This window comes from Saccopteryx bilineata, chromosome 1, assembly GCF_036850765.1.
Source record: "Saccopteryx bilineata isolate mSacBil1 chromosome 1, mSacBil1_pri_phased_curated, whole genome shotgun sequence".
NCBI lineage: Eukaryota > Metazoa > Chordata > Mammalia > Chiroptera > Emballonuridae > Saccopteryx > Saccopteryx bilineata.
Window position 1 is genome coordinate 277,520,501 of NC_089490.1, and position 22,418 is coordinate 277,542,918.

The 22,418-nt window shown below is 42.4% G+C and overlaps 1 protein-coding gene across 1 annotated transcript in view; it reads right to left on the reverse strand.

Moving 5' to 3' along the window:
- Positions 1-22,418, reverse strand: part of SEMA5A (semaphorin 5A) — a 496,448-nt gene that overhangs the window by 8,875 nt on the left and 465,155 nt on the right. Inside the window, exons 17-21 of the mRNA XM_066243560.1 lie at positions 20,905-21,130; positions 17,900-18,118; positions 11,784-11,954; positions 9,408-9,563; positions 5,512-5,559 (exon numbers count right to left, since the gene is read on the reverse strand). Of these exons, the coding sequence (XP_066099657.1) occupies positions 5,512-5,559; positions 9,408-9,563; positions 11,784-11,954; positions 17,900-18,118; positions 20,905-21,130 (820 nt within the window). The remainder of the gene's footprint in view (positions 1-5,511; positions 5,560-9,407; positions 9,564-11,783; positions 11,955-17,899; positions 18,119-20,904; positions 21,131-22,418) is intronic.

The window sequence follows — 22,418 nt, forward strand, 5'->3', positions numbered from 1 at the left end:
GAGAAATCATAATACCTTCCTTCAAAACAGCATGGCCACCAAGACGCTTCTTCAGAGCAAGCACAATATATTTTAAGTTAATGCTCTTATACGTTATATTCAGTCTTTTGGAGATCACCTTCATATACTAGTAGAAGCTTTTATTTTAGTGTAAAGGCTTACACAAGGATGTGCTTCTGTTTCAAGTGCAGCACGCATTACAGGCTATGGGGTTCCTAAGCAACACTGTCCAGCTCCTGGACAGGCCCCGCAGGTAGCATGGCTGTATCCCGCTAACAAGGGGAGAATGCATTTACTGCTTCTAACTGCCCACCTGCAAGCCAGACTATTTCCCCCTTTTCCTTTATCATTTCATTTTATTTAAAAGTGTTCCACATACATAATTCTTATGTGTTTCATTATTTTTCTGATTATGAATATAAACACATTATATAACTTTAGACCATGTACTAGGGAATATAAGAATAATAAGTCTTTTTTCTTTCCTAGAGAGACTATAGTAACTAGTTTCCAGTCTGCTTTTCCTGAAATTCTCTGCATAGCTCTGTGCTGTGTGTGTGTGTGTGCGCACACGTACATGTGCATGCATGCATAGATACTACCCTGGATATCACATTTAAAAAAAAATTTACATTGTATTTTGGAGATCTTATAAAGAAAGTAAAGATCTTGCAAAAAATGAAGGATTTGTGTCAGAAGAATAAAAAGTGATCTTTCAATGGTCATGAAATGACCCTCTTTTGTTTTTTTCCTGCTAGTAGAATCTTTGAGTTATTTTCCTTGAGTTATGACTATAAAATGTTGAAAAAGTAAGTGGGATTTATGACTCTGATACAGCACTGGCTTAAGGGACGTCAAGGTAACATAAGCAAGACCTGTCTAATGTCTGAGAAACAACAGCAAAAAAATAAAAAGAAAGAAAGAGAGAGATTCATGGTGTGTTTGTGAAACACTTTACAATTAAAGTTTCAAGCCTTTCAGGAGCTAAAGACAACACCTGGTCAGAGCTGATGAAGCTGGGCTTAGGGAACATTAGGTGGAGGAGAACACAATCTCATCTTTTCTGCTGTACTGGCCCGGGTGGCCAGCCAGCTGTTTGTGGACTGCTGGCTTTAGGTGTTTCCCTGCACAGGGCACAGCCTGAGGACCTGGCTTTTCCCCAGGGGTTCCGCTCCACTGGCCACCGAAGGGTGCACTGTCACCCAAGCTCAACCCTGTCTCCCCCCCCAAATGAAACTGGTGGAGAAGCCTGCTGGGCACCACCATCAACTCCAGGTGAGTCTGCAAGGCTGCAAGGTGAGGTCCTCGGGGCTCTCAGGGAGAGATCAGCAGGTCTGCCTCCCACACCCAGGTCCTGGGGTAGGTGCACCATAACCACCTGGGCTCCTCACCAAGGACTTTTTATGCTGGTGTTGAGAGGGGCAGGCGTGATGGGGTGCCTTCACCTTACCTGTGATCTGTAGCACAAGCTAAATATCTTTCACCTGTCCCTAAACCCTGATTTCTCTCTCTAGGCTGTGACCCTTTACTGTGTTCTGGGGGCCCAGGGCCCTGAGAGGCAGATCCTCTATCTGAGGTGGATGGACTGTGTGCTGAGGCTGCCTCCTCGGTGCCCTGTGAGTACAACCAACCAACCAACACTCTCCCACCCACACTGGGTCTCCAAACACGACATTCCCACCACAGGTGTCCAGTGTCTTCAGCACCAGGGGCTGGATGATCCAGGAGGATGTTATAAGAACATTTAACAGGTATCACCCACTCCTGACATCTACCTCAGTGTTTCACTTCTTGATTATTTTGTCAATGGTTTAATAAACTGAAGGGACTTCATAAATCTTTGGCTTTTCCAGATTTTGTCTGGAGCCTCGGGCTGGACAGCTTCCAACCGGGGACAGCTGGAAAAAGCATCTGGGGACATCCCACCAATGACCATTATAGGTTTTACCGTAACACTGAAGCTGTGCTCCAGGTAAGCAACAGTGAATTTCAGTGTTGTCATTTCTTGATACTTTAGGGTTCAGACTTTCTGGAGTCATTGCCAAGTACGAATATAGGTGTTTTCTGCTGCACTGATAACATATTTTATTTTAACTCATGGAAGATGTATGACTCTATCCATATGCAGATACTTCGTCATTAGTCAAATGAATCATTCCTGCAGGTGCCTGGGGAAGCCTGGGCCGCTGACATCTTTATGATGATTATATAGTCCTTGTGTCTCATGCAACTAAAAATAGCTCCCTAAGATGAAACATTTCAATAGGCTCACATTTTTCTGTGTAAGGAAAAAATAGTGCCTATTAAATCTCTTGAATTTGCTTAGTGTGACTCTTTGCTTTGAATATGCTTTTTTTTGCTATGACTTTTGATAAGTAAAGCTGAAATAGAGACCAATTACCCAGTTGGTTCAACTGCCTGATTTTCTGTGCAAATGTGATTGATTTTTGCAGTGGACTGAAAAATAGGCATCCATGTTATCTCCCTAAACATCCTTGCTAGGTAATTGTTTTTACCTATCAGCTCAATCAAATTCATCTGACTTCTTACCCAACTATTCTGCTGTGTCAATGTCAGCAGCCAAAAGAGCTAAAAACTTAGTTTTGACACAATCAACAGTTCAAATGCTATAGAAATATTTACTTGGATCCTATATATTCTTATTGATCAATATCACCCCATTAAATTTAATTTCTAGATAAAATAAAATAAAATAAAAAATTGACATTCTGCTCCAAAACAATACTTTTGAATATTGTTGACTTATTAAAGTTTATATAATAGCACCTTTGACCCAGCTGGCTCAGAAACACAGAAGCAGCATTTTAGCATGGGAGTGGGCTTTGCATTCTGTCCTCTTGGGGACTAAAAGCTTTTGAAAGACTCCTATCTCCTAATGCCAAGAGGGTTGGCCAAGAAAAGTGGTTTTCACACTTGGGTTAGATATGGAAGGTCTTTTGTCTGTGTAGAGACATTAGCTGGTGGCCTCCATTAAAACAGAATCACTCCCCACTAATGTCATCCACTCTGGACCTTCACTCCCTCTGAGGGCAGCAATATCCCTGGACCCGGGGTGTTGTCCAAAGAGCCACAGGGCTGCTGTGGCTCTAGCCCCCTAGACCCAATCCTCCTGGACCCATTTTCAGTGGTGTTTCGAGCATAAAGTTCACACTGTGAGCCGACTGCCTGGATCCGACCTACACTCCACTGCTGACCCTGTTCGAGCTCCACCAGGGACCCCACCTCCTTGACCCTCACAATCCCTACTTATAAAATGCAGACAAAAACACGGGGCTGATAATGCTTTTCTACAATTCCCAAAACCAAAATCTCTGAAAAGTGATTTTTCATCACTTACCTGGCATCAAAGCCTGACCTGACCTGACCCATTTGCTGCAGAATTAACCAAATATGCCAGGAAAAGCACTGGCATATCCACTTCCCCCACATTTCATGGCAGCATCATTAAAGGGGTTGGTCCTTCCATAAAGGACTGGATAAAGATTGTAGATGTGGTATGCAGATACTATAGAATTCTACTCAGCCATAAGAAAAGATGAAATATTGCCATTTGTGACATGAATGGATCTTGAGAGTATTATGCTAAGTGGAATAAGTCAGTCAGGAAAAGCTAAGACCCATATGATTTTACTCACATGTGGAACATAAAATTGAAACTCATAGACACACACAACAGGATGGTGGTTACCAGAGGGAAGGGGTATGGGAGGTAGTAAAGGGTAAAGAAGATCAAATATATGGTGACAGAAGGTGACTTGACTTTGGGTGGTAGGCACACAATGCAGTATACAGATTATGTATCATAGAAACGTACACTTGGAAAGTTATACAATCTTATTTACCAATGTTACCTTAATATATTTAATATAAAATAATAACTTCACAAGAGTAAGAACAATCTAACCATTATTTTGTCAATGGACACTAGTTAAGTCACCTTCTGAACTTCTTCTCTGGTAACTGTGTTTTTCATTAAAGTTTCCCATTTATTTTTTGAATAAATTTTAATCAACTGATATTTTGCTCTTAAAAAAAAAAAGAAGAAATTGGTTACCAAGTGTGGCCCCCAGACCCTGCAGGGGCATTCTGTAATGTATAGTATATGCACATATGACCCATTTACAATATAAAATGTGTTCAATTCCAAACCCTTCCTTATCTCCAATTCTTTTACTTACATAAAGAATTATGGACTTTGGCACCGACATGAATGCTTGTTTCAAGGATCAACTAGGATCCTTGTCATTTAATACAGTGTCTGACACATAGTGACTAATTTCAAAATATTAAGGGATTTTTGTGATTATTTTGATTTAAAGTGGCATATATTCCTCTTACAGGTGGATCTCAAGTTAGTCACGACTGGTCTGTGAACTCAATGTCTGTTAGGTCAGACATCAGACAATGTCCATCTGAGGACTGAACCACTGGCTCCAGAGGCCTTGGGGCTGTTTCTTCCCTACTAGAAGCACAAAGCCCCTCATACAACCAGCACAGAGTGAGTGCTCAGCAAAGATCACTGAATGAATGGATAAGAGATGGCTGGCTAAACAGAAAGGATGTAACAGGCAGTGAACTCTTATTAAGTGTACTTAACAATAGTAAGTACATTTCTAAAATATGCTCAGAAGATTCAGATTCCATTTGAGCATAAGCAGAGATCAAAGCCCACTGGGCTGAGTTGTCTCAGATTCTCCTGGTGAATGGATTATAACAGGAATGACTATTAATACGTCATCAGCCCATGAATACATACATATGACAATCACTGACTTGGTGTGAATTTTAGCTCTGATTAACACAGGTGGACAGGGGCTGGGCTTGGACATATGAACAGTCAGCTTCTTCCATCCAGACAAGACAACATAGACAGTAAAGACCAAATTAATCACAGATTTGAACCTGAAAGTGTTGATTTTTGCCATTAAGAGTTTTGAGAAGTTCAAAACATACTTCTACAGATATAGGTAGAACATTATACCCCCTTACAATTTTGTCATTCCAGCAGTCTGGAGATTTGAAGCTGGCTGCCATGAATTTGCATTATAAGTATAAACAAAATGTTTGGATACAGTTTTCCTCATGGGAACTCTCATATCTCTATTTAGTATCTGTACAGTTATCAAGATATCAAGATCACTGGTTCATAAAACAGCATTTACCAGAATCACCTGAAAGGCTTATTAAAGCAGAGTGCCGAGTCCCACTCAAAGAGGTTCTAAATCTGTAGGTCAAGGCGGGGCCTGGAAATCTGTATTTACCTCAGGTCCCCAGGTGATGCTGGTGTTGCTGGTCTGGGAACCCCACATGAGAATCACAATTGAGAAGTCAAACATTGACTCTTAGCATTTGTACTACTGAACAATAAAGTGTTTGGGATCCAGGTGATTCTCTGGTCTTTTTATTTTTCCTAACAATAGAAACACCATTCAGCTAATAGCAGAAGATATCAGAAATCAATTAGAAAGTAGTTAAAAAGGAAGAACTTACCTCCACACCTTCTCTCTTCCACGCTACTTGATCTTGCTACAGAAACTTCTGGAAGAACAAAAATCCAATCACAATGTGTAAAGATTATTGAGAAGAAAGAGCACTTTAATGATGCACTTACAAAACATCTAATGATTTTGAGTTTTATGTTAGTCAAAGCTCCAAAAACCCAATTTAAAATATATATATATATTGATTTCTTTCTTTGTTTAATCAACCTGAGCTGTATTTGGTCAAGGTCATTTTGATTGGAAAGGGTGAGATTCATTATCACAGATAGAAAATGCAATGGTCCCTAAGCTAAAACCAGGGCAGTAGCTTTAAAACAAGGCCAGAGAATGTGCTGATTTTCTGCTCTGATACATTGTGCCAGCTGTGGAACCCCACGGTGTTCGCTTGTGGTATTCCTGCCTCAGATCTTTTGTTTCATCAAAGCCCATGTTGTCACATTCCCTGCAGAGAGGACCAATCCACCAAGTGCTCCAAGGAAATGGCCAGAACAAATAAAGTCCCCATCAGACCCCGCTGATGCTTAGCAGTGCCACTTGTGAGATGCCAGTGTGGGGAGAAATCCACCTAAACAATAAAGCACCATTTCCAGAAGCCAGAAATGTTATCCTCTCCTGTACTGACTTTTCATTAGATAAAAAGAATTAAAAATATATCTATAATTAAAAAGAGAAACAACAATAATAAATATTGCAGTTTTATACCATACCTGATGGAAGTGCCTTATAGGGCTAAGGCTAACACTGTCTCTTCCATAAATGAAATAAAATGAATACTACCTATTACTGCTATGTAAGAGGTTGGTCTCTGCTTTGGTCCATGTCTCAGTTCTAACCCACTCAGGGACTATATGTGAAATGCTGTGTGGTGTATTTACTAGACCAGGGATAGGGAACCTATGGCTTCCAAGACAGATGTGGCTCTTTTGATGGCTGCATCTGGCTTGCAGACAAATCTTTAATAAAAAAAAAAATAATGTTAAAAATATAAAACATTCTCATGTATTACAATCCTTTCATTTCCTACTGCTCATGTTTATGGTTGTGGGTAGCTGGAACCAATCACAGCTGTCCTCCAGGACAACACCAAATTTTTATTGGATAATACGTAACATACACGGGTCATTGTGAGGTCAGGAAGTAAACTTCCCTCCTTTTAATCAAGTAGTCAAACTAACTAATTGCAGAAACCCTTTTGAAGAAGAAGATGGCTAAAAGAAAAAAAGATGAGGAGTATCATACTTTTCAGCAGGAATGGACAGAGGAATTTGCCTTTGTGGAGAGAGCAGGTTCTGCAGTGTGTCTAATATGCAATGATAAAATTACATCGATGAAATGGTTAAATATAAAGTGGCACTTTGATACATGCCATACTACATTTGCATTGAAATATCCAGCGGGGGACAGCAGGAAGAAAGCATGTCAAGAGCTACTGTGCAGACTGCAAGCTAGTCAGCAGCAACTCCATGTTTGGACCCAACAAGGTGACTGGAAATCGGCTAGCTTTGCTGATGCTTCAGCAATTCTGAGAAACGGAAAGCCATTCACAGATAGGGAGTATGCCAAAACATTCATGCTTGATGTTGTCAATGAACTTTTTGATGACTTTTCGGATAAAGACAAGATAATCAAACAAATAAAAGACATGCCTCTGTAGAAAGAACTGTTCACAATTGTACTATCATGATGGCAAATCAAATTGAGGCAACACAAGTGAAGGACATAAATGCAGCACCATTTTCTCTCACTTTGGATGAGTCAACAGACATAAGCCATTTATCCCAGTTCAGCGTGATTGCAAGGTATGGTGTCGGTGACACACTACCTGAGGAAAGTCTTGCTGTTTTGCCTATGAAAGAGACAATAAGAGGGGAGGATTTATTCCAGTCTTTCGCTGAGTTGGCTAAAGAAAAAAATCTACTGATGGCTAAACTTATTTCGGTGTGTACTGATGTTCTCCATGCATGGTGGGGAAAAACAGAGGATTTGTAGTGCTTCCTCATGAACATGAAAAGAGACCCATCCTAAGTTTTCACTGCATCCTACATCAGGAGAAACTGTGTGCTCAGATGTGTGGTGAGCAGCTTGGTGAGGTGATGTCACTGGTCATTCGGGTGGTCAACTTTATCGTTGCCCGAGCTTTAAATAATCGCCATAGTTTAAAACACTGCTGGATGAAGTTGGGAATAATTATCCTGGTCTGCTTTTGCACAGCAATGTGCATTGCTTGTCAAGAGGGAAGGTGCTCAGCTGTTTCCCGGCTTGTCTGAGCGAAATCCGGACTTTTCTTGAAATGAAAAATGTCGAGCATCCTGAGTTAGTTAACACTGAGTGGCTCCTGAAGTTCTACTATCTTGTGGACATGACTGACATCTGAACCAGCTCAATGTGAAAATGCAAGGTATTGGAAATACAGTCTTATCCCTTCAACAAGCAGTGTTTGCATTTGAAAACAACCTGGAACTCTTCATCATCGACATTGAAACAGGTTGTTTACTACACTTTGAAAAACTGGGAGAGTTTAAAGATGCATGCACAGCAAGTGACCCTGCTCAACATCTTGATCTCCAGCAGCTAGCGGGTTTTACATCTAACCTCCTGCAGTCATTCAAAGCACACTTTGGAGAATTTCGTGAGCACACTCATCTTTTTAAATTCATCATCCATCCACACGAGTGTGCAGTGGACAGCGCTGACCTGAGTTACATCCCCGGTGTCTCTGTCAAAGATTTTGAGCTACAAGCTGCTGACCTGAAGGCCTCAGACATGTGGGTGAATAAGTTCAAGTCACTGAATGAAGATTTGGAAAGACTTGCACAACTGCAAGCAGAGTTGGCGAGCAAACACAAGTGGAGAGAAATGAAAAAACTTCAACCCGTGGACCAGCTGATTGTCAAAACTTGGAACAAGCTTCCCGTCACATACCACACATGGTAGCGTGAGTATTGCTGTGCTGATAATGTTTGGCTCTACGTATTCATGTGAGCAGTCTTTCTCACATCTAAAGAACATTAAGACCAACCTACGATCACGTTTAATGGATGGAAGTCTCAATGCCTGCATGAAGCTTAACCTCACCACGTATCAACCAGACTACAAAGCCATCAGCAAAACCATGCAGCACCAGAAGTCGCATTAATGGTAAGAAGTACTTTATTCATCATTGGTTAGCAATAGCATAACGATGTTATTAAAAAGAATTCAGATACTTACTGTACTTTAAAAGTGTTGGTCTTACATAAAATGCACACATTTACTTGTATTTAGTGTTAAACATATTGTATGGCTCTCACGGAATTACATTTTAAAATATGTGGTGTTCACGGCTCTCTCAGCCAAAAAGGTTCCCGATCCCTGTACTAGACCTACAGTGAGCATGAGACAGGTGACGACCTACCACTAATAACATCATTTTCACATGGAAAAGAGGACCAGTCACCTCTTCCTCAAGATAAGAACAATGATGGGTTCCCCTTTCTCAAATACAATAAGGTTGCATAAAGAGAATGGTCCCTCTTCTCTGTGCGAAGGCATCCTCACAAGCATTGCTGAAACATTTTACTTAGTAACTAAAATAACCAAATATGCCACTTTTATTTTTTGAGCAAAATCTTCTGCATGTGCTATAGTCAATAAATTGTAGAAGACTACACTGTGGTTAAAAATATGTCTCTGGTCAAGAAAAAAATCTTAAAACTTATAGCCTAAATTCATGTCTAAACCTGCAGTTACCTATAAATCTATACTTTTTAATCACCCAGAAACCACAAGAATGGCCAGAATCATCTGTTTCACTAGAAGGGACCTTAAAGAACAGTTAAAACCCTAACTGATGACTCATTTCCTTTCTGAGTGTGGGCAGTAATTTTGAGCACACTCTGCCCTTACCTGGGATGAAATTGGAATCAAAAATACACGGTCGGCTCTCGGTGGTGTTTCCGGAACACTGGCTGCCCATGGGGAACAGCAGGATGCACTGTCGGGCACGGACCTGGACCCCAGACACGTCGCACTCAGACCAGTCTGACCACTCCGACCAGCTCTCTGCAGGGACCAGAAACAGGAGAGGAGGCAACAAGACCCACTAAGATCACTCAACCTGGAAGCAGTGTCAAGTTACACATATGACTTTAGGTTCTCATATTAGGTTCAATGGGTCTGTACTCCTATCTTCTTAAAAGTCCAGTAAATGAAATACACATGGGCATGGGTAAAAGAACTGGTGTATCACTGACTGGAAATAAAGTGCTTAAAATACATTTGTTAAAACTACGTCATTTTAACACTATAAAGTAATTGAATTAGACAGCCAATAAGTGAATCAATGTCTAGCTGTGCACAGACCATCAGTGGTCAGGGGACAGAAACCATCTATACAAACACAATGCTTCCCTGCAAAGAGCAGCCCTCAAAGGCTGTCCTGAGAAACTCCCACAGGCCTCGGCGCTCAGGCAAGAGAAACTGAGGTGCATTCATGAGAAAGCATCGGGCACTGCATTCATGAGAAACCCACTACTGCAAGTGTCCTCTTCTGTTATATAAACAATTCTGCAGAGTCAATACACCAAAGTCAGGCTATACTTGAGGTAGAATTCATCTTATCCAATGTTTACTGTCATGGAAGCTCATAAGATCAATGCACAAGTCTTGGATTAAGGACAAAAGTTGAGCAATAACAGGTCACTTCACCCTTAAGTGGAAGACTTGCTAAATTCATGCAGACCTATAGATGTGTGACAGAGACACTCATATTTGAAGTAAGGGAGTTACAAAAATGAACTTTTTTTTTTTTTTACAGAGACATGGAGAGAGTCAGAGAGAGGGATAGATAGGGACAGACAGACAGGAATGGAGAGAGATGAGAAGCATCAATCATCAGTTTTTCGTTGCAACACCTCAGTTGTTTATTGATTGCTTTCTCATATGTGCCTTGACCATGGGCCTTCAGCAGACCAAGTAACCCCTTGCTCGAGCCAGCGACCTTGGGTCCAAGCTGGTGAGCTTTGCTCAAACCAGATGAGCCTGTGCTCAAGCTGGCGACCTCAGAGTCTTGAACCTGGGTCCTCCGCATTGCAGTCCAACACTCTATCCACACGCCACCACCTGGTCCCGCACAAAAATGAACTCAATATTATTTGTGAAATATCAATCAACATAAAAACATTTTTCTATGCAGTTTGCTATTTTCCTCTCTCTCTCTCTCTCTCTCTCTCTCTCTCTCTCTCTATTTTTCTGAAGTGAGAAGCGGGGAGGCAGAGAGACAGACTCCCACATGTGCCTGACTGGGATCCACCTGGCAAGCCCACTAGAGGGCGATGCTCTGCCTATCTGGGGCATTGCTCCAATGCAACCAGAATCATTCTAATGCCTGAGGTGGAGGCCATGGAGCCATCCTCGGTGCCCAGACCAACTTTGCTCTAATGGAGACTCGGCTGCAGGAGGGGAAGAGAGAGAGAGAGAGAGAGAGAGAGAGAGAGAGAGAGAGAGAGAGAGAGAGGAAGGAGAGAAGGAAGGGTGGAGAAGCAGATGGGCACTTCTCCTGTGTGCCCTGACCAGGAATCAAACCTGGGACTTCCACATACCAGGCCAATGCTCTACCACTGAGCCAGCTAGCCAGGGCTCCTCTCTTTTTAAATGCAAAATGTAAGCATTGTCTTTACAGTTCAGAAAAAAATTTGGAAACCAAACTTGTGCCTTGATCCAAAGGGAAGAGAAATCCATGTAAAGGGTATAATTTTCCCTTAGAAATCTGTCAAATGCCAGTTTTGAGAATGACTGCAAGAATTTGATTTCTAGGCACTTTTCAATATAAATGGAACCCTCTAGAAAGATCTGCAAGAGCAAGTTAACAAAAAAATTAAGTGTTTTAATGTTCAAAGTTAGTCTCATTTTGATTCCCAGTGGGCACCGGTATCAGCCAGCCTCAGAGCTCACCCCCCAACACGGCCCATTGGCCATTCCTGTGAGCAGCTCCGCAAGGTATCTCCATGTTCCTCACCCCAGATTTCAACAGCAAAACCTAACATTTCATTGTCGGGTTAAATATTTTACAAAGGCCTTGTTATAACCAGTTTCTGCTACTAGTTCTGAAACTATGGCGTGGTGAGAACCATTTTATTGCAGAACACATGTTATAAAGTCACTTCAGGGGTGACAGTGTGGAGTTAATGTGTTCCCCTTTCAGTACCTGTGATATGGCATCATCAATTCAACCACTTCTAAATCAAGGAAAGCGGCCAGTTGGTCCCGAAGCCCACAGCTTACCGGGGCAGGGCTGTGTGTTGCAGAGTGCCTCCTCCGTGTGTAGCCCCAGGCAGATGTCTCCGCCGTAGGCTGGGGCTGGGTTTGTGCACGAGCGGGTCCTCATGTAGTGTCCACCGCCACATGTCGCCGAACATTTTGACCAGGGAGACCAGCAAGACCACACGCCATCCACTGTGAAAAGACACAGAGTCACAATGCTTCTGAAATGCAAATCTGACCAATGTGATGAAGCTACAGATAGACTACATGGCAGGGACATATCTGTGAAGCCACTGCCACTTACAGTGGGTTACCTGGGGTTTTCCGCTGGTGAGGGGATCTATTTGCTTCTTCCTTCCTTTGCAGTTTCAGTACCTTCTAAACCTAACAAGCATGAGGATGACAGAGGAGTGCAGTGTATGCCACACAAAATCCCCGTCCCTGGGAATGAACACGATACACATTTTGCTGTGATTAATGAGTAGCTCCAGCTGCCTCTCACCTTTGCTAATCACACAAATGAGTTGGCCAGAGGAGTCATAGCCAAAGACAGGTAGTTCCTGTCACAGACTTCTTTACTAATTGGAATACGACTTGCTCCAGGACAGAGGGATAAAGAAAAGGTAATCTGTGAGGAAGGACCGTGAAGATGCTCTACAGATGCAGGCACCAAACAACAGCTCACTCTGTACCATGTAGACTCAATGGCGCATTTAAGTGACAGATGAAACAGAGGGCCTGCTACCTACAGCCAGGCTGCAGGTTGGATACGAAGGCCCTGTGTCTCGAACATTGGGCAGAACTGGTTCCTGATGAACTGTTGCCACGCTGCCCATGACCCTGAGCAGGCCTGTTTTCTCTGGGCTGGGCTCCTGGTACCTACGGATGGATCTCCTGAGCGCTGGGTCGGCTGACCTGCCTGGACCTCGGTGCTCCTTTCTGCACTAGCTGATCTTGTTCAACTGAGATCTCATACTGACTTCTGTCTGACACTGTCAGATATGATCTGCCATCTGTCTAACCCCTTGCTGACCTTCCCCGTTGCCATCCAGAACTGCCCTGTTTTACTGATTCCCAGAGCAAAGCTGCAGACTTTGTCAAGATGTCATTAGACTCCAATTAGCAAAACACAATCATAAACACAGAAAACTGCATAAAAAAGCCAATGAGAGACTCATTTTTACTATATGCAGATAGCATCATGTTTTATTTTCTCCCTAACTTACATAAAATAAAACAGAAGTAACCAGGAAAGCGAAAGCCAAAGTCATTAAGACATGGGCTGTTTTGGCTATAATGACCTAGTTTGCATTTGCATGCACCCACTGTGATTTAATACATCCTTATCAGTAATATGTTGCCTTAGATACAGGTATAGGTAAAAAGAAAGAATTTTTGAGACATGTGAGCATAAACATGTTTATGATGATATTTTGATATGCAAAAAATAAAAACAGAACAAAAAACATTTGATATGTAACTGGAAATTTTGTGATTTGATAGTTTATCCAGACTTGGAGAATTCATCATTTCCCCATTTGCCAAATAAGCATGTCAGAAAGTAAGAGGGAATGAATCAGATATCTGACATTGGTTGTAATATCAGAAAAAGGAGGCAGGCATAGGTTTGAGAGAACTTTAGAAATTTCTTGTACCCACCTCCATGTTTCTTCTCTCTGGGGGAATGCTTACTGGCACCTGGGCTGAAGCATGGCCTTAAGTGGGTATATGTACACACCCCACACTACAGCACAGATCAGTAAGTGCCTTAGAATAGCTGGTGGCACAGAGCTCAGATGTTTGAATGTACATGAGGCAGTCTGGGGCTCAGGAGGGTCTAATGCCTCATCTAGATTAGCACTGAAATTGGACTTAGAAGAAACCATGTGATCTGAATATACTCAGTTTTTCTATTGCATAATGATCTTGCAATGGCCAGTAGCTATATAAAAAGATGCCCCAAATTATTAACAGGCAAGAAAATACAAATCAAACCCATAAGGAGACATCACTGCACACCTGTCAGGATGGCTATTAAAAAAAAAAGAGATAACAGTAGATAGTAGTGTTGGGAAGGATGTAAGGAGATTGGAACACATGTGCCCTGTTGGCATAAATGTAAAATAGTACAGCTGCTATGAATAACAGTATGGTGGTTCCTTAAAATAATTAAAATTAAAATAAAAAAATTAGCCCTGGCCAGATAGATTGGTTGGTTAGAGCATTGTCCCTAAGCTCAGAGGCTACTTACTGGTTTGATCCCAGGTCAGGGCACATACAGGAAACAAATCAATGTTCCTGTTTCTCTCTCTCTCCCTCTCTCTCTCTCTCTCTCTCTCTCTCCTGCTTCTCTCTCTAAAAATCAATGAATTTTAAAAAATAATTAAAAAACTACCATATGATACAACAATTTCATTCCTGGGTATATAGTCAAAAGTACTGAAATTATGATCTCAGAAAGATATCTGCACTTCCGTGCTCACTGCAGAATTCTTCACGACAGCCCAGATGTGGAAACAACATAAATGTCTATTGACAGATGAATGGGTAAAGAAATTGTGGTATATGCATACAGTGAGGTATTCTACTAAAAAAAAAGGAAATCCTGTCATATTCCACAGCATGGATGAATCTAAAGGACATTATGCTAGTGAAATAAGCCAGAGAAAGATGGAAAGACAAGCGCTGCATGGTTCCACTTATATGTGAAATCTAAAATTGTCAAACTCATAGAAGCAAAGAGTAGAATGGCAGCGGCCAGGGGCTGGGGGAGGGGAAATGAAGAGGTGCCGTGTGACAGGTATGACGTCTTAGTTGTGCAGCATGAATCTGCTGTGCGAGGCTGTGCCCAGATCAACACACTGCATTCTTAACACACTTTGATTCAACAAGTCTGCCCCTCTGCTAGACCCTCACTCTGCTCTTTCTCACTCACACTTACTGTTTTCATTTTTCAAAAATGGCAAAATTGAACTATGTTGTTTGAATTTAAATATTATTTAGTAAAAAGAACTGATAATCTCTTCCTTCATCGGCTGAGGTCTGGAATCCTTAGTTCTGAATCAAAGATGAACTGAAGAAGAGTGAAGAAGCAACAGCTAGCTATTCCTCACTGTTGTAGGTAAATCATGTAGGTGACGGTATTAGATGGATCCAACCACAAGAAGTTGAAAAAAGATCATATCAACACGGGCTCAAGTTCCATACTTTGTTCCAATTTACCATACATATTAGAACTGGCAATCAAATTTTAAAAATAATGTAGTCACCCAGTTTGCTTAGATTTATTCTCAAACTTAATCACAATGAGGAAGCTTGCTTTTAAATAAAAAACAGTACTGATATGCACATGTGTACTATGGACCCAACAGGGCCAAGGGAGAGTGAATTCGTGGGGAGGAGAGTGTCTGACATTAGGTAAAAATAGCCTTGTGACTGGACCTCCTCAGGGCCGAGCAGCTCTGAATCCAGAGCCCTGAAGGCTTCTGACCTCTCCTTGGAAAGTTACATGCTGTCACGTGGTTAGAAATTTTCCCTGAGTTGGGAGAGAGAATTGACATTTGCCCAACTCAGTCCCTCAAACCTACCCGTGCCCAAGTGGAAAATGAAGGGGCTGCTCTGAATGTTTTCAAAACCCTCTGTGGAATCTTGGCTTTCAGAAAGAAAATGGGGACAGAGCTATTTCAAGACACTAAGGTTATATACACATGATACTGTCTTGATCATCAAGTCAACTAAAATAAAAAGAGCCAGCAGATCACGCTAACGGGTATCTCTGACAGGGGCACTGAGCCTGCTCAAGGACAGGGCAGTGTTCCAGCATCTGGAGGGTCTGGCCATGCTGCTGACAGCAGCGAGGACTTGTGTCTGCAGCCTGGGGAGGGGACAGCACACAGAGGGATCCTGACATCCCCACGTCACCCTCCCTGCTCAGTTTACAGCATGGGCCCCCATTTAATGATGCTGCTCATGACCTCCCAGCCCGGGGGAGGACTCCTGCACTCAGTGCGGGGGCCACTGTGGGAAAGCGCTGGCTCTGTGACCTTTCCCAGCCCCTCAGCACCACTTGGCTGGGAAAGCAGGATGGCGGGAGAGAGGGGCCTCCTGAGGCTGGAGAAATTCTGGCAGAGACAGCCTAGGATGAGCAGAGCAGCTGCTCAAGCAGGGACATTATTGGGAGCCTCATCTACAAAGCTGGGAACTATATATTTTCAGCTTAATGTATATATTTATACATCCATCCATTCATCATTCTTCCACTCATCACCCATCATGTACTCATCCTTTTATCCATCCGTCCATTCATTCATCATCCATCTATCACTCAACTATCCATCATTTTCCCATCATCTATCAATCCATCTCCCCAGCCAACAAATGTTCACTGAGTACTGCTACAAGTCATTTTCTTGTTCAAAGAACTCAGCAAATTGCCTGTACCTACTAAAAAAGATGCTACACTTTCAAGCTTCTGTATCTTTAACCCACTTACATTGTGTTTGGAATGACCCCCAATTCCCCATTTCTGCTTGTCTGTTTCACCAACTCCTCTCTGTCCCCAAGACTCAGCTCAGGAGCAGCCTGCTCAGGGAAGCGGATTCCAGCTCAATGGGTCCTTGGCTGGTGGAACCACTGCATCTTCTCAGCAGCCCAATAGCTGGTGACCATACTGGGCTGGCATTATTCACAGGGTGCCTCCTCACTGAACGCCAGGTTCCTTCTGCCCTGAACTTTACCCCATGTAAAGTCACTGCCTCTTTCTTTACCCCATGAATAGTGCACAGTAGGCTATCCAGAAATGCCCTCTGGTAAACTGAATGAAAAAACAAAGTAACTGACTGCTCATTTACCCTTCATTCAGCAGTTCCTGGTAGGTGTTCCCAGTGTGTGCCAGGCCTGTGCCGGGAGCGAGGGCACTGCAGGGAGAGGTGACACCCTCACAGCAGCCCTGCACTCCTGGAGCTTGCACTCTGACCCAAGTCAGAGGCAGCACACAGCCGACCAGTCCCCAGGACGGCCCGAGGCCTCGGGGGAAGGAGGCTCTGACCATGGGGAAGGTCAGGTGGGAGTGATGAAGGTGACAGGTCCACCCAGAGCTGGGCAGGAGGAACACAGACAAGACAGAGGAGCCTGCGGGGCTGTGTCAGCAGACAGAGGCACCTGGGAGCTGTTTGGGCTCATTTGATTAACTCTGCTTATTTGGGAATGCCACGAAAGGAAAGGCCAGGTCTCAGGAAGACCCAGAAACAGCTTCTGCCGGCCTCTGGGAGAGAAGAGTATGAGTTTAGAGAACCACCTCAGGAGAAAGTGGACCCTTGAAGTCCCTTGGTGAGTCACCCTTGTGAAATGTCACTCTGGAGTAGAACTCTGTGGTGACAGAGGCCAGTTCCTACAGGTCTGGGCCCGTCAGAGCCAGGGAGATGGCCAGCCTTCACCTCAAGGACAGGACACCTCTCTCCTGACCATGGCAGTCGGGATCACTTCTCCATTAGGCATGGTACCAAGGGCCTGTAGCCCTCATAGGTGCTCATGAAAATATTTCCATTCCTTTCAAATGGGAAGAAATAAATGAATATGATGCAGCCTAGATTGTATTTGTTTTCATATCAATGCAGTTGGGAGGTACAAGCTGTGATTTATATATTTGTATCTGTATATAATTGTATCTATAGACACACCTCATTTTATTGTGTGCGCTTTGGTGGCACACAAGGTGAAGGCAGGACCCTCTATCAGCAATATTACAACCCGCTAAAGGCTAAGATGATGGCTAGCATTCTTTAGCAATGAAGTCTTTTTTAATTAAAGTACATACAGTTTTTTTAGATATAATGCTATTGCTTACTTAATAGACCACAGTATAATATAAACATAACTTGTATATGCAATGGGAAACCAAACAATGCATGTGACATGATTTATGGTGTTATTTGCTGTATTGTTGCAGTGATTTGGACCTGTACCCTTAATATCTCTGAAGCACTCCCATCTCTCTCATACACACACACACACACACACACACACACACACACACACACACACACACACACACACACACGGGATACCTATGAGATGTAAACATAAAGCCAGAGAAGCTGGTTTGATTTTTCCGATATTTTTGATTCCTCAATCCACACCTGGGCAGGGCAGAATGTTGCACTCCTGGTATTCCAGGGATGGGCCCAGGCAGGGCATGCCCCCGTATTTGGGCTCAGGGTTGTTGCAAACACGCTTCCGGTTCCGAATGCCCCTGCTACAGTCACGGCTGCACTGTGACCACGACGTCCAGGCTGACCAAGCCCCATTGACGGTATGGGCAGAGTACCTCCCAGCACGCAGGAAATCACCAGAAAGGCCTGCCGAGGGAAAGAACAACATGTTAGTTCTTGAAGTAACCAGACTCTAATGTAACCTTCATCTATATCAGCTTCCTGCTCTATTCAGAGCTCAGCTAAACACTTTTTACACTTCCAAACCTCAGGTGAAAATAGCAGTTGAGCGACAACCTCCTATAACTCGAGCGTCTTGCTCTGCCATTTCCATTAAATAAGGGGGCAAATGAGAACTCACCTTGTGAAAGTGGCAAAGTCCTCACACAGATTACTAGAGTTATACTTGTGGTTCACTTATTTTTCTGAGAAACTTTTTACAAAGAAAACACAACTTTCTTATCTCCTTTAGGAATTCCACAACAATCTGTCCTTGGACTCGCCACCAAGAATATGGTCTGAAAAAACAGACCACGATTCAGACATTTTAAAAACCTGGTTGTTTTCACTTATTAACCTTTGTAAAGGGAAGTAAGGCTGGTGAAGTGGAGTGAATGGTTCCGGATCACAGCTGTGGAGATGCATGTCTGCTCCAGAACCCTGCAATGGGGCTGAGCTTGTGCCTGGCACCCAGCACATCCAGGCCTTGTCGTGTGTGTGCCAAATGCTCCCGTGAAGTTCGGAGAGCTCTTGAGGCATGTTCCCCAGACACGGGTGTAGATGTAGAGGCAGCAGCCCTCCGGTGGTGGGCACTTGGGGGCGGGGCGTTGTCTTGGTTGAAACAGACTCAGGATGCTGACTATTTAGCAAGTCTGCCCAGAGCACTTTGCACTTCGGTCATTTAATTAGCCAGTCAAAATCTCTGTTCTGTTCATTTCAGTGAGAATGCCACCCACTTATAATATTTAGAAACATTCAGTAATTTCCTCAAACATAGGCAGACTGACACAGATTTTAACAGAAAACTCTCAAAATACACACCGAAGTTCTGGTTAAGTGTAGGAGGCAAATAAGCCAACAGTTGTATCCATTGTGAAATAATTTTGTTGTTTATTTAAAACCTCACCCAGAAACCTAGTCAGAATGCTCTTTAGAGAAAATGAATTAGATACGTCTCTCTGTGATGAACCAGTACTTTGTGGTTAATCAATAAAGAACAAGTATTCACAATATTGCCACATCTTGTGTGGTTCAAGGCAAGTAAGTCCAATTTTGTATTTTCAAGATATTGATACTGAAAACGTGAGCAAGGTTTTGAGACGCTGAAGCCATTAAGACAGGAAAAAGAAGAAATCACTTTTAGGCTGTGCCCATGATATACTTTTGAAGAAAATAGAGAATATATTTTATAATAGTAAATTAAAATTTTCCTTAGTTTACATTATTAACATTTAAAACAATTACCAGCTTTGATTTTATATGTATCTGAGAATGTAAGGAATACAAAATCTATTTTCAGAAAAGAGAATAAAGTTAATGTATAGAGAAACACTGTTATTCATTTTCTATTATTTTTTACTTTAACATCATGAAAACTAAGATAGTTCACAGCCAGCTCTAAAATAAGGAAATAAGTGAATGTGTTTATTTGTTTTATTAAAATTGTAGACTTATTCACACAAAATTCTTTACTAAAGCAGACTGGTTTTTCCCCCCAAGAAACAACAAACAAGCTTGTTACTTGCTGACCAACATTGAGCAGAATGGTTTGAAGTAAAAAGAGAGTTAATGTCATTAACGAAGTACACAGTTAACGGCAGCAAAAACAGTATGAGTAGGAGTGTCTGTTGATGGCAATTTCTATTGGTCCTGAAGCCTCCAGACTGGCAGCCCTCAGCTGCCCTGGCTGTTCAGCTCCCAGAGGGGGCGTGGGGTTCTGTGGCACATGTGTAGCCGTGACCCTCACTTGTAGTCACTCTGTTTAAGAGCTCCATTCAGGCAGTGTGGGAGGAGATTTATTGAACCGCCATGAACTTATTCCACCTGTAACAGTCCAAGCATGGCAAATCACCAGCGCTGTGGTCCCTCAAGGCTAACCAGCCTGGGTCTGAGCTCCTTCTCTCTAAATGATGTTGATAGTGACTGTGCTTTCTCTATTACAACCACGTTGGAAGAATAAGGTGGAATTATAAACACAGAGTGCTGAGAAATGTTGGGAGGAGATTTGGTGCAAGATATTACTACACTGTTCTCATCAAGTCTGTCTGTGAGCACTAGTTTTCTTTTTAGAATTGGTCAGATGTTGTTACATGAGAGGGGTATGATAAAAGAGATGAAGAAGGATGCAGAAATACACAGGCCGAAGGTGGACCTTCTGGTCTACCCTAGAGTTTAATATCTCATTGAAGGGATTTATACAAATACAAGGGACAAAACAATTTCAAAGACTATAAAAGGATTCTCACATGCTGTACTCTTAAAGATCCTTTTAGGTACATAAATATATAGATGCACTTCTGTTTTCTTGGTCCAGTTTTGAGTTAAATAAAAGAAAAGTTTATTGCAAATTTTAGTGCCAAAAGAATTATGGAAGGTCACTGTCCCTTCTGTAATATCTTCTGATACTAAATAAATCTCCCAGACACTATTGTGGACCTGCAATAAATAGAGTATTATTTTGAGGGTTGAATTCACAGGTCCATCTCAATATGTAACTACATTTTTATAGTAAGTGTTTCCTATCAATTTGCTATAAAGCCACTTCTGCTCTAGAGGGATCATTGTTAGAAAGATCACTGAACTATAGGTCCTCAAAAAAAAAAAAGCCTCCCTCACTCTTCTATGAACTCAGAGAAACTCACTCATAGATCACTCTTCTATGATCACATGCCTGTCCATGAAAGTGGGTCAATCCCCACGAAGTCCCTACTCACCATCTGTGGAGCAGCCGCTGGTTCCGTCGCTAGAACAGTACCGCATTTCAATTCTCTGTCTTCCCACTTCCAGCAGATTTGGATCAGGCAGGCGGGCTTTGCATGTGTATCGAAATCGCTGCTCATAGTGACCCCCATTGTCAGAGATGTTGACGGGTGTCCAGGGTGTCCAGGGAGTAGTCTTCTTCAACTCAGGGCACGGGTTGGTGTTACAAGGCTGGTACTCCTGGGAAAGCAAAGGCATGATGTGTGTTCATCATATGGCACAAATAGAGTCAGGGGTTTTGTTCCTTCAGTAAAAGACGGGGCTCTCTAAAACTTCAGATCTTGACACCCCTAGCTACTCCACCAGGTTTTTTGTTGACCTCGGCTTTTAAGAGAATGTTCAGTATTCAAGTTAATTCCAAAAGGACCTGCATGATTTCTTTTGCGTCAACAATGAAAATGAGCCAATAAACATTAATTGTATGTGAATAAAAATCCTGATATCCTGATTCCCCCCCAAATCACCTTTTCTTTCTTTAATAAATAACCCAAAATGATGACCATTCTGACATTAAGTTTAGCCGTCTTTTTAAAAAGAGTAAAGTTAAAATGATGGAACCATCACTTGTGTTTGGGACCATGGACCACAGTCTGTTCAGTTTGTGATTGATGAATGGTTGAAGCTCTGGAGCCACATATTCAATGTTTGTTAGATTGGTCGGTATCCAAATCATAACACATATATAACCACTTTTAGTTGAGAAGAAGTTTTCACAAGATTTCACCTGTTACCACCTCAGTGACCTCTGTCAGTTTCTTTTCCTTTCCCTCACTACCAGGTGTCTCCCTTGTAACACAGGTTGGAGAGTCCTGGGAGCTGAGGAGAGAGGTTTGAAAATCCAGCAAACAGAGCACAGTGTGTGTTGGGGAAGGGGGGAGGTTGGAATTTAAGACTACAATTATATAAGCACTGAAATATTTATTTGGCAAAAATTTTAAACACTATGTCACCAGAAGTAGGGCCAAATACAAGGGGTACTAGGCTTGACTTTGGACAGAGCATATCACGATTTCTCCATTTGACAACAAAGAATGTTTCATTAGAAAGAATGCCCACAACACATAATAACACTCAATTATGGTCATATTTGTAAAATGATTTCATACGTATAAAAAAAGTGTTAAGTAGCTCTCTAAGCTGGAGTATGAAAAAGAGAACGGTTCCATCCTTCCCCCATCAATTTTCAGTTAAACATTTTGATATTTATCCCACAGAACGAACAACGAGAATTTTCCATCAGCCGTTGCCCATTCAGTGTGCACCATGGAAAACAAAGATTTAGCTTTTACCTCCCTCCCCCAATCCCTCTGCCTTCAGCGTGGACGCAGCCTTCCCATCTTCCATCTTCTTAATACGACTAAGCTGCACCTCTGGTTATGGCACAGCCCGGCGTTTGCACTCAGCACTAGGCGAACAGGATCCACACCTGAGTGGTGGGTAAACCACGACTGATGGCTGTTTCTTGTCC